Below are 15,865 nucleotides of genomic sequence, written 5' to 3' on the forward strand. Positions count from 1 at the left end.
TCCCCTCCCCTGATAGCTTTCCTATTCTTTATCCCTCTGGGAGTATGGACTCAAGGTCATTGTGGGATGCAGAAGGTAGAAGGTCTGGCTTCTGTAATTGCTTCCCCACTGAACATGGGCGTTGACAGGTCAATCCATACTCCCAGCCTAACTCTCTCTTTCCCTAGTGGGGAAGGGCTCTGGGGAAGCAAGGTTCCAGAAGATATTGGTGGGGTCATTTGTCCAGGGAAGTCTGGTTGGCATCATGGTAGCATCTGGAACCTGGTGGCTGAAGAGAGTTAACATATAAAGCTAAACAAATTCTTGACTAATCATGAACCTAAAGGCTGGAATAGTGCAGGTGAAGAGTTGGGGGGGGGTCTCCATTTTGTAGATAGCTAGTAGGCCTATTTTAATTATATTCCAAAAGGCCTGTGACTATACTAGTTTTGGGGTTTTTTTTCCCTCTGAGCCTGAAATCTGATATGCAGGTGGATCCAAGTTATTGTTTGAGGAGATCATGTCATGGCTGGAAAAAGGGAAGAGAGTAGCACCTAAATATGGGAAAGGTGTATAAATATTGTTGACTGTAAACGCCATCGATTTGATGTGATCTGGGGCCCATATTCAGCTTAGGAGCCTATGTGACTCTGTGGTCATGAGTAGGAACGTTCCAAGCTGATAACTTCTATTTTGAAGTGAACTGCTGAGCAATGAATTGTGCTCCCTGAAAAATGATAGCTACCTCTTAACATAGCCGCGTGCCTGCAGAACATTCATAACACCGTCAGGGGGGAAACACACTCTCCACGTGGCTCTGTGTTACTTTATGATTTCAGTTTTTTGCTCCCTTTTGCTTTTTGTTTAGTACATGTGTTAGATGATCTGAAAAAAGTAACCAATTTACCTGCACTATGCTCATCCACTAATGATTCATATCAGTGTAGGATTCTGTAACTTCAGCCTGGTTACTTAGAAGTAATCTCTGGTGATCCGGGAGGTGGCGTAGTGGACAAGGCACTGGACTCTTGAGCATGAGGTCCTGTGGCACATATACCAGAGTGATGTCTGGTTCTTTCTCTCTCTCCTCCTATCTTTCTCATTAATAAAATAAATAAAATATTTTTTTAAAAAAAGTAATCTCTGCAGAATAATTTGTAATATATATATATATTACAAACTATATGCCAGACACTGGGTGTTTTCCCTAGATGGTTTAATAGGAAAAAAAAAAGTACATGAATCCTAACCTTGAGGTTCTTACTAGAAGAAAGACTGAGTTGATGAAAATGTCCATACAAATCAGTTAATCAAATATGAATGTAACAGATCTTTGGTCTATGTATAAGTTAATTCACACATATAACATATTCAGGGAGGTTTGTTTCCAGAAGTGACATTCTATGGTGAAGAGAGGAAAAATAAAGGATTTTGGTTACGGCAGAGCAGAAGAGAATTGGTTGTGAGAAGGCCATGAAATGAGTATACTGGTGAATGAGAAATAAAAAGACAGCCTGTAAAAAAAAAAAAAAAGGAAGTAGAAGGAAAACCTGGAGTGGAACATAGTAAATGGGGAGAAGAGAGCACAGGAGTTCTGTGATGGAAGTTGTATAGTCTGTCTATCAATTTTGACTGGGGGCCAAGTTGTAGCGCACCTGGTTGAGTGCACGTGATACAGTGCACAAGGACCCAGGTTCAAGCCCCCAGTCCCCACCTGCAGGGGAAAAGCTTTGCGAGTGGTGAAACAGTGTTGCGGGTGTCTCTCTCCCTCTCGGTCTCCCCTTCCCTCTTGATTTCTGGCTGTTTCTATTCCAATAAATGAATAAATAAAATTTTCAAAAGGTATCACTCTGTCTTTTTCCCTCTCTACATCCCCTCCCCCCTCAGTTTCTCTCTGTCTTTATCAATAATAAATAAATAATAAAAAAAGAGATATAAAGTCAACTCCTATCTGTGGCCTTAGGAAAACTATTAGTTTCTGCTAGAGGGGGGATACAGAATTCTGGTGGTGGGAATGATATGGAATTATACCCCTGCTATCTTATGATTTTGTAAATCACTATTTAAAATTATTTTTAAAAAATAAAAGATTGTGATTGTGGTCCAGGAGGTGGCGCAGTGATAAAACTTTGGACTCTCAAGCATGAGGTCCCGAGTTTGATCCCCGGCAGCGCATGTGCCAGAGTAATGTCTGGTTCTTTCTCTCTCCTCCTATCTTTCTCATAAAAAAAAAAAAAAAAAGATTGTGATTTTATATAAATTCAAGTAAGAAATGGTGATTTGGAGGGTTGATAACATAATAGTTACGCAAAAAAGACTCCCATGCCTGAGGCTTCAAAGTCCCAGGTTCAGTAGTTCAATCCCCCACACCACCATAAGCCAGAGTTGGTGCTCTGGTAAAAAAAAGAAAAAGAAATGATGGCTGACACATGGATATATTGGAAAGATGTGAAGTCAGATATATTTAAAGGTAGAATCAACAAAATACCTTGATGAGTTGGATAACAACTGTGGGAACAGGGCAGATAACCATGACCCCATAAGGGACTCAGTGGGACAAAGAACTCTATTTTATTTGAAATACTTATAAGACATCTGGTGGAAATGTAAAATTGAGGTGGATTTGCGTATACTAAACTCATAAAAAGATCCAGGCTGTAAATTTGGAAGAAACCAATGTATAGATCAGGAGTGGAGAACCTTTTTTCTGCCAAGGACCACTTGAATATTTATAACATCATTCAGGGGACATACAAAATTATCAACTTAAAAATTACCATTTAATGTTGCTGTTAAAAAAAAAAAAAAGGCTGAGGAATACCAAAGGAGACCACCTGGGACCGAAACAAGACAGGACTAGAATGACCACAGGAACCCAGTAAATCACCCGTGAGTACAAACACGTGTGGCTGGTGACAGAGAGGAGAGAGGAGCCTAAGAAGAGATTAAGTGACTGCTAACAGTTCAGCAGTTTATCAGTTGAGACACCATCTCCAGTCTGCTCCACCAACAAGGGGACAGCTGAAGGGAGGAGAGGACTCCCCAGAGACTCACCAAGTGCAACTCTGTATCTCCATTGCTACTACCCTCAGAATCTGGAGCAGTGACAGGGAGGGACACCAGGGGATCCAGAGATCTAACTGGGAAACTCAGGAGAAGACCTATACCTCAGTGGCATAGCTGAGGGGCTGTGAAAGTTTCTTTGCATAACCACTGGATTATCTCTGCCACACCCTGCTTTATCTCTTGGTCAGGAGTCAGTGATTAAGCTAAGAAGCCTATTGATAGTTTAAAAGCCCTCAGGCTCCCATAGCCTACAGGGAAGAAAAAAAAATGGCTGAGGGAGTATGTGGTGGCATGTGGTTAAGTGTATACGTTACAGTGCACAGGGACCTGGGTTCAAGTCCCTGATCCCCCTTAGCAGAGGAAAAGCTTCATAAGTGCATAAGTGGTGAAGAGGTAGTACAGGCTGGTCTCTCTCTCTCTCTCTCCCCCTCCAGTGTTATCTCTGCACCGTGCATCCACTGCTCCTGTAAGCCATTTTTCCCATTTTGTTGCCCTTGTTGTTGTTGTTATTGCTGTTGTTGTTGTATAGAACAAACAGAAATCAAGGGAGGAGGGGAAAACAGAGAGAGAAAGATAGACACCTGTAGACCTGCTTCACTACTTGTGACGTGATACGGTGGGGAGACGGCGGCTCAAACCAAGATCCTTACATCGGTCCTTGTGCTTTGTGCCATTTGCACTTAACCCACTGTGCTACCACCAGGACCCCTCTCTCTCCCTTTCTACCTCACCTTCCCTCTTAACTCTCTTTGTTCTATAAAATAAAATTATCTTTATTTATTTGTTGGATACAGACAAAAATCAAGAGGGAAGGGGGAGACAGAGAGGGAGAAAGACACCTGCAGCACTGCTTCACCATTTGCAAAGCTTTCTTCCTGCAGAACTGGGGGAACTGGGGCGGGGGGGGCTCAAAACCCAGGTCCGTGGGCATTGTAATATGTGCGCTTAACCAGGTGCACCACCACCTGTCCCCCAGTAAAGTTATTTTTGCTTTGTTTTGTTTTATTTTTTAAAGCTGCAGTGTCTTGGCAAGCCAGACAGATAATTTCACCTTCAGGTCAGACATTCCCCACCTGTTATAGACAATCTGTGAATTATGGAATTTATGGGGATAATTGCTTAGTTGAGGTTATTGAACTTGTGCATGTGATATAAATTTAATAAGAAAAGGCATTTCAGATATAGGCAGTGATATGATTAAAGCACCAAAGCAGGAACATGAGCCAATGGATCATCTGACCAACTGGTGAACAGTAAAATATTTAAGTGAGTCTGGATTTCTAGTGCCCTTCCAATTTAGGTAGTGGCTAGTCTCCCTCTCTATCTAAATATTTAGTGTGTGTGTGTGTGTATTTATTTATTGTGTGTGTTTGTGTGTGTGTAGATTTATTTATTTTGTGTAGATTTATTTATTTTTTGTGTGTGTGTAGATTTATTTATTTTGTGTGTGTGTGTGTAGATTTATTTATTTGTGTGTTTGTGTAGATTTATTTATTTTGTGTGTGTGTGTAGATTTATTTATTGTGTGTGTGTGTATGTGTGTGTGTGTGGATTTATTTATTTTTTGTGTGTGTGTGTACGTGTGTGTGTGTGTAGAACTATGGGTTTGCCGGGCTAGCGTGGAGGTGCCTCTTCCCGGGTGCATACTCTCTGGGTTGGAGAGAACTTGACCGGAGCCAGCCTGGGCTGGCTACTTACTCAGTGATGTGGGAGATAGATGACTCAGGAACCAAGCTTGTGGCGGGCTAGGCAATGCAGTGTCTTTATTGATCAGAGAGCAACGCTTTTAAAGGCCAGACCCAGAAGTGACAAGTCAGAAGTGGAAATGGCTAGGAAAGGGGTGGAGAAAGGCAAAAGGGCACTGGGAAGGTAGAAACTTCCTTAGCAACTGTTGCGAGGGTTTTAACTGGTGGGATTAATGATACCCTGGAGGCAGGGGGAGTCTTGAAAGATAGATCATAGGAATGGAATGGGTGAGGATCTTTCAGGCAAAAGAATGATTATGTAGATAGGCCATAGTATCAGGAATGCAGGGTGGAGCAGGGGGAGCTGGCTTAATGTTTTAAGGAATGTGAGGCTGCTCACAATTTCCTGACATCTCCCCTTTCTTTTTATCTAATGGCCATAGTATCAGGAATGCAGGGTCCTTTGTGAGGCAGGGAGTCTGATAAGACGAGGCAAACCTTTGGGGTTACTTCTGTCCCTCCTTGCTCAACCTTTCAGTAGAGAAAGAGAGACTGACAGGATAGACGCACCCCTCAGGTCAAGCCCTGCCAAGCTCAACCACATCCTTACAATTTCCCAACATGACTTAATTCTTTTTTTAATTTTCATTTGATAGAAATTAAAAAGGAGAGGAGGAGACAGAAAGGGAGAAAGAGAGACCTGCAGTTTTGATAGAAATTAAAAGGGGAGGGAAGACAGAAAGGGAGAGAGAGAGATTTGTGGTACCAATTTACAGCTCAAGAAGTTGCCCCCCTTCAGGTGGGGACCATGGGCTTGAACCAGGGTGCATCATTGCCTAACCCTGATAAGAGGCATTTTTTTTTTTTTTTGTAACATGGTGGAATAAGCTCCCTGGTATCCTAACAGTTGTTCTCTCTCTTGTCACTGTGGTGCTGGAGTTTTGACTTCTGCTTTCACTTGGGATGATGAGGAATGGAATTAACCTAACCCACAAAGCACTGTCTTTGTCTCTGCTCTCTCCATCCTTCACTCCTCTCAGTATCCACCCATGCAGAGTCTATTATAGACATCCCATCCCATCAGGCTTCATTTGGCAGAACAAAGTTAGAAGCCAAGTAAGGAGGCTGGGAACCTTTCCAGTTAAGAGAACAAAATGCTCTAGACATTAATGCGACCTAGAGGTTACACATGCCTGTTTGAAAAATGTATACTCCTCAGAGCTGAAATAGTTGATACTTTTCCAAAATTTTCCCTTGTAGCATCTGGTGTACTAAGCAGAATTTGGCCAACCCTAGCATCATCGTTCTTTGTCACTAATAATTGTATTCTAGCATCCTTGAGTAATATGTTTCTTTTGGTACCTAGTAGTTTTTTTTATTTTTATTTATTTATTTATTCCCTTTTGTTGTCCTTGTTTTATTGTTGTAGTTATTTTTGATGTCATTGTTGTTGGATAGGACAGAGAGAAATGGAGAAAGGAGGGGAAGACAGAGAGGGGGAGAGAAAGACAGACACCTGCAGACCTGCCTCACCACCTGTGAAGCGACTCCCCTGCAGGCGGGGAACTGGGGGCTCGAACCGGGATCCTTATGACAGTCCTTGTACTTTGTGTCACCCGCTGCACTACCGCCCAACACCTGCCTAGTAGTTTTCTATACTCAATGAATATACATCATTCTTGCTCTGTGCATGTATTTGGTTAATGGTGATAACTGTACTTTGAGCCAGGTTCTTGACATTTCTTTTATACTGATTCTACCTATTTTCTGTCCACAGAAATGAAGATTCAGTCAATCAGATGGCTGTTGCTCCCTTTCCACTATCATCAAGTTCCCCATCTTCTCTTGAGGTAATTTTACTCCTAATTAGCTCTTAGTGAAAGAATTCGAAGGAATTTGTTCTGATCATTTTTTAAATCTAACATGTTTTTTATTTTTTTATATGTGTTAGTCCAAACTCATAGGTTTTATTAAACTAGGGAATTTTTCTTATTAAAAAAAATAGCAAGGATTTGAAGTATGCCTAGAAAGTAACATAAGAAAGTATTCACCGAACACATTAGAACTTAATCATTAGAGTATTCTTTTCTTCAAATTATTGTAATAGTTTCTTCTAGATATACAATTTGTACTAATTGAGCTTTTCAGAACTTATTAGAAAATTCTTTTTTGTTGTTGTTTTAATTTTTTATTATTATCTTTATTTGATAGAGACAGCCAGAAATCAAGAGGAAGGGGGATATAGAGAGGGAAAGAGACAGAGAAACACCTGCAACACTGCTTCACCACTTGTGATGCTTCCCCCCTGCAGGTGGGGACCAGGGGCTTGAACCTGGGTCTTGGGGCACTATAATGTGTGCGCTTAACCCAGTGCATCACTACCCAGCCCCGAAAATTCTTTTTTGATAGCTGAATTGCACTTCTTTATGGTTTCAAAACACTTTAATTCCTGTGATAACATGGAATTAATTAATCAATTTTTTATGACCTTTGTTTATTCATTGGATAGAGACAGCCAGAAATCAAGAGGGAAAGGGGCAACAGAGAGGAAGAGAAACAGAGAGACACCTGCAGCCCTACTTCACCATGCACAGAGCTTGCCCCCTGTAGGTGGGGAGCGGGGACTCGAGTCTTTCCACCTGCAGGGGGAAAGCTTTGCAAGTGGTGAAGCAGGGCTGCAGGTGTCTCTCTGTCTCACTATCACCCCCTTCTCTGTTTCTGGCTGTCTCTATCCAACAAATAAAGATTTTTAAAAAAACTAACAAAAAAAAAGCTAGAAGTGGACCTATCCTATGATCGCACAATTCCTCACCTGGGGATATATTCTTTTTTTTTTTTTATTTCTTTATTGGGGAATTAATGTTTTACATTCAACAGTAAGTACAATAGTTTGTACATGCATAACATTCCCCACTAGGTCCTCTGTCATCCTTCTTGGACCTGTGTTCTCCTCCCCACCCCCATCCCAGAGTCTTTTATTTTGGTGCAATACGACAATTCCAGTTCAGGTTCTACTTGTGTTTTCTTTTCTGATCTTGTTTTTCAACTTCTGCCTGAGAGTGAGATCATCCCATATTCATCCTTCCGTTTCTGACTTATTTCACTTAACGTGAATTTTTCAAGGTCCATCCAAGATTGGCTGAAAACGGTGAAGTCACCATTTTTTATACCTGAGTAGTATTCCATTGTATATATATATATATATATCACAACTTGCTCAGCCACTCTTCTGTTGTTGGACACTTGGGTTGCTTCCAGGTTTTGGCTATTACAGATTGTGCTGCTAAAAACATATGTGTACACAGATCTTTTTGGATGGGTGTGTTGGGTTCCTGAGGCTATATCCCCAGGAGAGGAGTTGCAGGATCATAGGGTAGTTCCATTTCTAGCCTTCTGAGAGTTCTCCAGACTGCTTTCCACAGAGGTTGCACCAATTTACATTCCCACCAGCAGTGCAGGAGGGTTCCTTTGACCCCACACCCTCTCCAGCATTTGCTGCTGTTACCTTTTCTGATGTATGACATTCTCACAGGAGTGAAGTGGTATCTCATTGTTGTCTTTATTTGCATTTCTCTGACAATCAGAGACTTGGAGCATTTTTTCATGTGTTTCTCAGCCTTTTGAATCTCTTCTGTGGTGAATATTCTGTCCTCCCCCCATTTTTGGATGGGGTTATTTGTTGTCTTTGTTGTTGAGATTTGCAAGTTCTTTATATATTCTGGTTATTAGCCTCTTATCTGATGTATGGCATGTAAAGATCTTCTCCCATTCTGTGAGGGGTCTCTTAGTTTGGGTAGTGGTTTCTTTCACTGTACAGAAGCTTTTTAATTTGATGTAGTCCCCATGAGTTTATACTTGCCTTAGTCTTCTTTGTAATTGGATTCATTTCATTGAAGATGTCTTTAAAATTTATGTGGAAAAGAGTTCTGCCAGTAGTTTCCTCTGAGTATCTGATAGTTTCTGGTCTAACATCCAAGTCCTTGATCCACTTGGAATTTATTTTTGCATTTGGTGAAATATAGTGGTTCAGTTTCAGTCTTCTGCATGTTTCAACCCATTGTTTCCAACACCATTTGTTGAAGAGACTCTGCTTTCCCCACTTAATAGTCTGGGCCCCTTTGTCAAAGATTAAATGTCCATAGGTATGGGGCCTCACTTCTGGGCTCTCAATTCTATTCCACTGGTCAGTGTGTCTGTTCATGTTCCAGTACCAAGCAGTTTTGATGACAATGGCCCTATAATACAGTTTGAGATCTGGCAGTGTGATGCCTCCGGTTCTGTTCTTTTTTCTCAAGATTGTTTTGGCAATTCTAGGTCTTTTCTGGTTCCAGATAAACATTTGTAGAATTTGTTCTATTCTCCTAAAAAATGTGCTTGGGATCTTGATGGGGATAGCATTAAATTTGTAGATGGCTCTGGGTAGTATATTCATTTTGATGATGTTAATTCTTCCAACCCATGAACATGGAATATCTTTCCAGTTCTTTGTGTCTTTTTCAATTTCTTTGAGTAGTGACTCATAAGTTTCAGTATACAAGTCTTTCACTTCTTTGGTTAGGTTTACTCCTAGATATTTTATTGTTTTGTTGCTATAGTAAAAGGAATTAATTTCTGGATTTCAACTTCTTCTAACTTAGTGTTTCCATAGAGGAATGCCACTGACTTTTGAATGTTAAGTTTGTAGCCTGACACGTGATTGTATTGCCTGATGATTTCCAAAAGCTTCTTCCTGGATTCCTTAGGTTTTTCTATGTTTACTGTCATGTCATCTGCAAATAGGGAGAGTTTGACTTCTCTTCCAATCTGTATCTCTCTAATTCCTTGCTCCTGCCTAATTGCCTGAGGATATAGTCTAAGGAATCAAACACACTCATCCACAGAGATCTGTACGTTCATAGCAGTACAATTTGTAATAGCTGAAACCTGGAAGCAACCCAGGTGTGTAACAGCAGATGAGTGGTCTATACATATAATGGAATACTACTCAGCGATTAAGAATGATGAGTTTGCCTTCTCACCTCAAGTTGGATAGAGTTTGAAAGAATCATATGAACTGAGATAAGCCAGAAAGAGAAGGCTGAATATAGGATGATTCATTCATGGACAGAAGATGAGAAATAACAGAAAAGGGAACCACAGAGTTCAACTTAGGTGGGGTTCAGTTTATTGCATGAAAGTAAAGGACTCTGAGGGGAGGGCTTTCCGGTCCTGGTGCAGGATGGCGGAGCAGGACCTAGGCTGGGGGTGAGAGTGTTTTTCAGAAAATTGAGAAATTTTACACATGTATTGACAACTGTATTTACTGTAAACCACTACTCCCCCCAATCAAAAAATAATAATAAAGGTGTTCTGTTTTTTAAAAAAGAAAACAGAAGTAAAAGTTGGCCCTTAAATGGTGGAGTTACATATACACAAGGCTCCAGCACTTCAAAACATAAATAAACAAACAAATAAGCAAGCCAGCCAAGGAGATGAATGCCTATATAATAGGTTTTCACACCTGAGGTTTGGAGGTCTCACGTGCAATCCTCAGCATCACTGTAAGTCAAGAGACAACAATACTTGGTTAAAAAATAAAATAAGGTAACAAAAATCACTTTATCCAGTTGTGTGTATAATAGAGTGAACAAGTGCATTAATAAAATGTCCAGCAAGAAATCTAAAGATGTGGGTTTTGTTTAAGCTTTACCAATTAGCTCTTGAACATATAATCTTGATAAAGGTGCCTTTTTTTTCTGTAAAGGCAATTTAATAACCTTTATCTCTGTCAAGAGATGGAGTGGGGAGTCAGGTGGTAGCGCAGCAGATTAAGCGCATGTGGCGCAAAACGTAAGGACCCGAGTAAGGATCCAGGTTCAAGCCCTCGGCTCCCCACCTGCAGGAGGGATCGCTTCACAGGCGGTGAAGCAGGTGTGCAGGTGTTTTTCTCTTCCCCTCCTCTCTCCATTTCTCTCTGTCCTACCCAAGAATGCCAACATCAATAACAACAATAACTACGACAATAAAACAACACGGGTAACAAAAGGGAAGAAATAAATATTTTTTTAAAGTAAAGATAAGAGTGGAGCTCTGCTACTCTTTCTCTTAAAAAATAAAATAAAATAGGGGGCTGGGCAGTAGCACAGCAGGGTAAGTGCACATGGTACAAAACGCAAGAACCAATGTAAGGATCCCAGTTTGAGCCTCCGGCTCCCCACCTGCAGGGGGGTCACTTCACAGGCAGTGAAGCAGTCTGCAGGTGTCTATCTTTCTCTCCCCTTCTCTGTCTTCCCCTCCTCTCTCCATTTCTCTCTGTCCTATCCAACAACAGTTGTAGCAATGATAACAATAACAATAATAACAACAGAAAGGAGAACAAAAATGGGGAAAAGTGGCCTCCAGGAGCAGTGGATTTGTAGTGCAGGCACCAAGCCCCCAGCTAAATAAATAAATAAATAACAAAAGTATGTGGAACTAGTGTATAATTAAAGATGGGTTTAGAGAAAGAAACTGATGGGGGTTGGGAGGTGGCACACCAGGTTAAGTCCACATAATGCAAAGTGTAAGAACCTGTGTAAGGGTCCCGGTTTGAGCTCCTGGCTCCCCACCTGCAGGGGGATCGCCTTGCGAGTAGTGAAGCAGGTCTGCAGGTGTCTATCTCTCTATCTTCCCCTCCCCTCTCAATTTCTCTCTGTCCTATCAAAAAAAAAAAAAAGAAAGAAAGAAAGGAAAAGAAAAACAAATTGAAAATGACCACAGAAGCAGTGTATTCGTAGTGTAGACACAAAGCCCCAAGTGATAACCCCTGGAGGCAAAAAAAAAAAAAAAAAAAAAAAAGGAAGGAAGAAATTGAGTTCAAATGAGAAAGACTTGAATTTAAATCTCAGAAGGGTGAATTGCCTGTATCATGCATGTGCTAGCTGTTAAAGGTATTTTTTATTCCCTTTTGTTGCCCTTTTTGTTTGTTTGTTTTGTAGTTACTATTGTTGTCATCGTTGTTGGATAGGACAGAGAGAAATGGAGAAAGGAGGGAGAGGGAGAGAAAGACAGACACCTGCACACCTGCTTCAACGCCTGTGAATCGACTCCCCTGCAGGTGGGGAGCCGGGGATTCGAACCAGGATCGTTACACGGGTCCTTGGGCTTTGCACCACTTGTGCTTAACCCGCTGCAATACGCCCAACTCCTGAAAAGAAATTTTTTAATGTCAAGAAAACTATGAAGCATTTGTTGAATTAGAAGATGTAGTTTCTCCAACCTACAATAACATCCTTAATTATTTTAACTTTTATGGATAGCCTGCTCTCAAATAAAACATAAATCCCCCTCTAAAGATTCTTATCTAATTGGGGGTAACTATAGGTGAATAGTATGTTTATATAAAGTAATTTTAAAATAGGGGAGTCTGGCGGTAGCACAGTGGGTTAAGCGCACGTGGTGCAAAGCACAAGGACCCGCTTAAGGATCCTGGTTCGAGTCCCCGGCTCCTCACCTGCAGGGGAGTCCAAAATAAAATGGACTCACACCACTTTATGTAGAAGATATTGGAGGAGCCCAGAAAAGAGTTTTGAACTTACTGAATGTTTACGAGAGATGTTTCGGTAGAGGTAAACAGAACTTCTTAGTAGTATGGTTGAGACCGATGTGTGAAGTCTATGGAACACATGGTAATAAGCACTAACCTTTTCCTTTCCTTCACCTGTAAAATAGAGTTCACTGTGGAACCAGTCAACTTGTGTTCATAGGGAAAGGTCGTTCTCTTTTGAGCTGCCTTGGCTGAGCAGGCAGCATGGGACAGGTGGTTATTAGCTCAGCAAGAGGGAAACAGTCAGCCATCCAAGTTTAGCAGAGTCATGTTGCGTGTCGGTGAGACACCATCCATCCCTCAGTCTTCAAACCCCCGTGATATAACTGTCCTGTGGAAAGCATGCTTGCTGACCCACTCTCCTTTTCCATCTCTGACTAATTCCTGTTTTCTGAGTTCCTGGTTCATGGGGTATTTCAAAGTCTCCTTCACACACAGGAGTCATTCTGTTCTCAGGTCGGAACCCCATTGTTTTGTTCTGTGCCTTGCTTAAGTCCCAAATCTCTTATGTAAACTTCAGTTCTGCTGGGAGAGTAAACAAACGCCTGATCGCCAGCATCTTAATTTGTGCTTCTTTTGTGCCTGACTCTCCATCTAGATTTTGAAGATTTATTTATTTTTTACCAGAGCACTACTCAGCTCTAGCTTGTGGTGGTGCAGAGGACTGAACCTAGGACTTTGGAGTTTCGGGCATGAGAGTCTCTTTGCATAACCATTATGCCGTCTCCCCCTCCCCTTTATTGATTTATTTTCTGACAAAGAGAGAGACCAGAGCGCCATTCAGGCATATATGGGACCAAGCATCAAAGCCAAGGGCTTCACACATACAAGTTCCTGTGTTCTGCCATGAATACTGTCTGAGCTACCTCCTAATTCTGTACTATAGATTTTTAGACTTCAGTATATCCCCTCTATGAAGCCATCTCAGACTAAACCAGTCACTGAAAATGGGAGAAATGCTTCAGTGTAGAGGGTTATGGCAGAGTTTAAAGAGGGCATTGATTTTGGAAGGAGACAGACCTAGGGTGAACATCAAAATGAAATATACACAGGAAGTGAATGAGGCACCGATGTTAGATTCAAGAATTTTTTTAGTCTCATCAGGAAGAACTTTTCAGAACATATGTAGTTAGTGTGCAAATGAGATGGTAAGTACGTAAGAAGTTCAGGTCAAATGTGTCAATTCTGAGACAGAAGTGCCGGCTTCCAACTAAAATGTTTATGGACCGAGTGATGTTTGAGATACGATTTTTGTTGTTGTTTCTTTATTGAGGGATTCATGTTTTACAGTAAATACAGTAGTTTGTACATGCATGAGATATGATTTTTTAAAAAGATTTTATTTGTTTATTAGAAAGATAGGCAGAGAGAGAGAAAGAACCAGACATCACTCTGATACATGTGCTGCCGGGGATTGAACTCAAGACCTCATGCTTGAGAGGGCTTTATCCACTACACCTCCCGGATCACAAGATATGATTTTTTTTTATGATTTTTTTTTTAAGACAAAATTTGTAGTTGTAGATACAGAGGGTATCCTTTTTCATTTTTTTTTTCTCATTTCTTTATTAGGGAATTGATATTTTACACTCGACAGTAAATACAATAGTTTGTACATGCATAACATTTCCCAGTTTTCCATATAACAATATAAGCCCCACTAGGTCCTCTGTCAGTCTTCTTGGCTCTGTATTCATATTATTATTATTAATATTTATTTATTCCATTTTGTTGTCCTTGTTTATTGTTGTTATTATTGTTGTTGTTGTTGGATAGGACAGAGAGAAATGGAGAGAGAAGGGGAAGACAGAGATAGACACCTGCAGACCTGCTTCACCGCCTGTGAAGCGACTCCCCTGCAGCTGGGGAGCCAGGGGCTTGAACTGGGAGCCTTACGCAGGTCCTGCATTTAACCCGCTGTGCTACAGCTTGATTCCCCCTTCCCCAGGCTTTCTTTCAGTCATTTGCTTCCTATACTTCAGTATTCATTTTCTAAAGACTGAAATGTCTCACTTTCTGTACTGAGAAGTGTAAAGGGATCCTTGGATGTATGTAGATATTTCCTTCACCTAAGGAGACGTGCACAATTCAGTGAATGGCATCAGCTGGACGCCCACCATCTTGGGGAAACCTCCTCTCTGAGACCAAAGGAGGTCGCCATTTGTAGTAATTCCGAAGAGCCACCCATGGGTTTATTCTACAATTTATTGTAGTGCAGTTAGGAACACTCACTGTTTTGAAGCTTCAGTTAGATACCAAAGCCTCACAGGGGCCTCTTCAGCGTTCTTCGTAGCTTAACGAGCCAGATACGCTACAAAACTGGGCCATTGAAAGTGTTGCATAGATTTACTACTGGATTTTGAAGGTGTGATTGAGTTTATTTAGAATTTTTCAGTCTCTAGAACTTACCCACTGTCTAAAATTCTAAGAATTTGTTCTAGCCTATTTTGTTTTATTTTATTTTGTTTTACTTTATTTTGGCAGGTTTACTATATATGGTGACTTCCTGATTGCCCAAAATTCCCTGAGATATATTCCTCCACCTGTTCTGTCTCCCACTCACTCCCTTCATTAGTGGTGTACAACAATTCGTACTTCCCGACAACATGAGCAGTATTGATTTCTTTCTGTCCTGTCGTCCGGTTGATAGAAAAAGAATGTTAAATCCTTTATTTATCTTGCATTTTTGAATGTACAAGTGAATTTGAATGCCCCAACATCAAACTGTTCTTGCCTGCCTGAATTTAGAATAGCCCCAGGATGGTGTTTGTTTCTTTATTTGTTTTTAATTTAAAAAATTATGAGAGAAAGACCAAACACTTCTCAACTCTGGTATGTATGATGCCAGGGATCAAACCTTGGATCTCATGCAAAGCTTGTGCTTTTATTTCTAGGCTAGCTTACCAGCTAATGGTGGTGTTTAAAATTAGATCATGTAAATGTAATGCAGAGGCTCTATTTGTCCATTTGTCACCCTCATAAAGTAAATAATCTTTTGGTTAATAACCTATGACACTTGAGATGTCATAATTTAGCTGCAGCGGAGTCAGACAAATAGCTAACCAGAGAGAATGGATGCTGTGCCATGCATGTGACCCAGGCTCAGACCCTAGCACCACATAGGAGAGCCACGGCATACCAGAGGAAGAAGCCACATACACTCTTTCTCTCTCTCTCTGAGTGAAAAAAGTCTGACTGGGGCAGGGAAATCACATGCACGCAAATTCTAGCTCTGTAAATATAATGAATAATAACTCAATGGAAGTGATGCCGAATATGTTTAGGGATGTTAATGGGATTTCTTATTCAGCAAACGTCTCATTTCTACGAAGTAATAGTTTTTAGAATTCTATAGAAAAGGAGCATCAGGAAAACAAGTGCTCCAGGGAGCCAGGCAGTGGCACATCTGGTTAAATGCTCATAGTGCGGTGCGCAAGGGCCTGGGTAAAGATCCCGGTCTCCGCCTGCAGGGGGAAAGCTTCACAGGTAGTGAACCAGGGCTGCAGGTGTCTCTCTGTCCCTGCCTCTCTATTTACCCCTCCCCTCTTAATTTCTCTCTGTCCCTATCCAA

The 15,865-nt window shown here is 41.1% G+C and overlaps 1 protein-coding gene across 4 annotated transcripts in view; it reads left to right on the forward strand.

The window, feature by feature from the left end:
• LOC132542943 (inaD-like protein) overlaps positions 1-15,865 on the forward strand; it is a 234,205-nt gene that overhangs the window by 96,990 nt on the left and 121,350 nt on the right. For all 4 annotated transcript variants that reach the window (XM_060206318.1, XM_060206319.1, XM_060206321.1 and 1 more), the window contains one exon: positions 6,508-6,580. In XM_060206318.1, the coding sequence (XP_060062301.1) occupies positions 6,508-6,580 (73 nt within the window). The remainder of the gene's footprint in view (positions 1-6,507; positions 6,581-15,865) is intronic.

This window comes from Erinaceus europaeus, chromosome 13 (genome assembly GCF_950295315.1).
Source record: "Erinaceus europaeus chromosome 13, mEriEur2.1, whole genome shotgun sequence".
NCBI lineage: Eukaryota > Metazoa > Chordata > Mammalia > Eulipotyphla > Erinaceidae > Erinaceus > Erinaceus europaeus.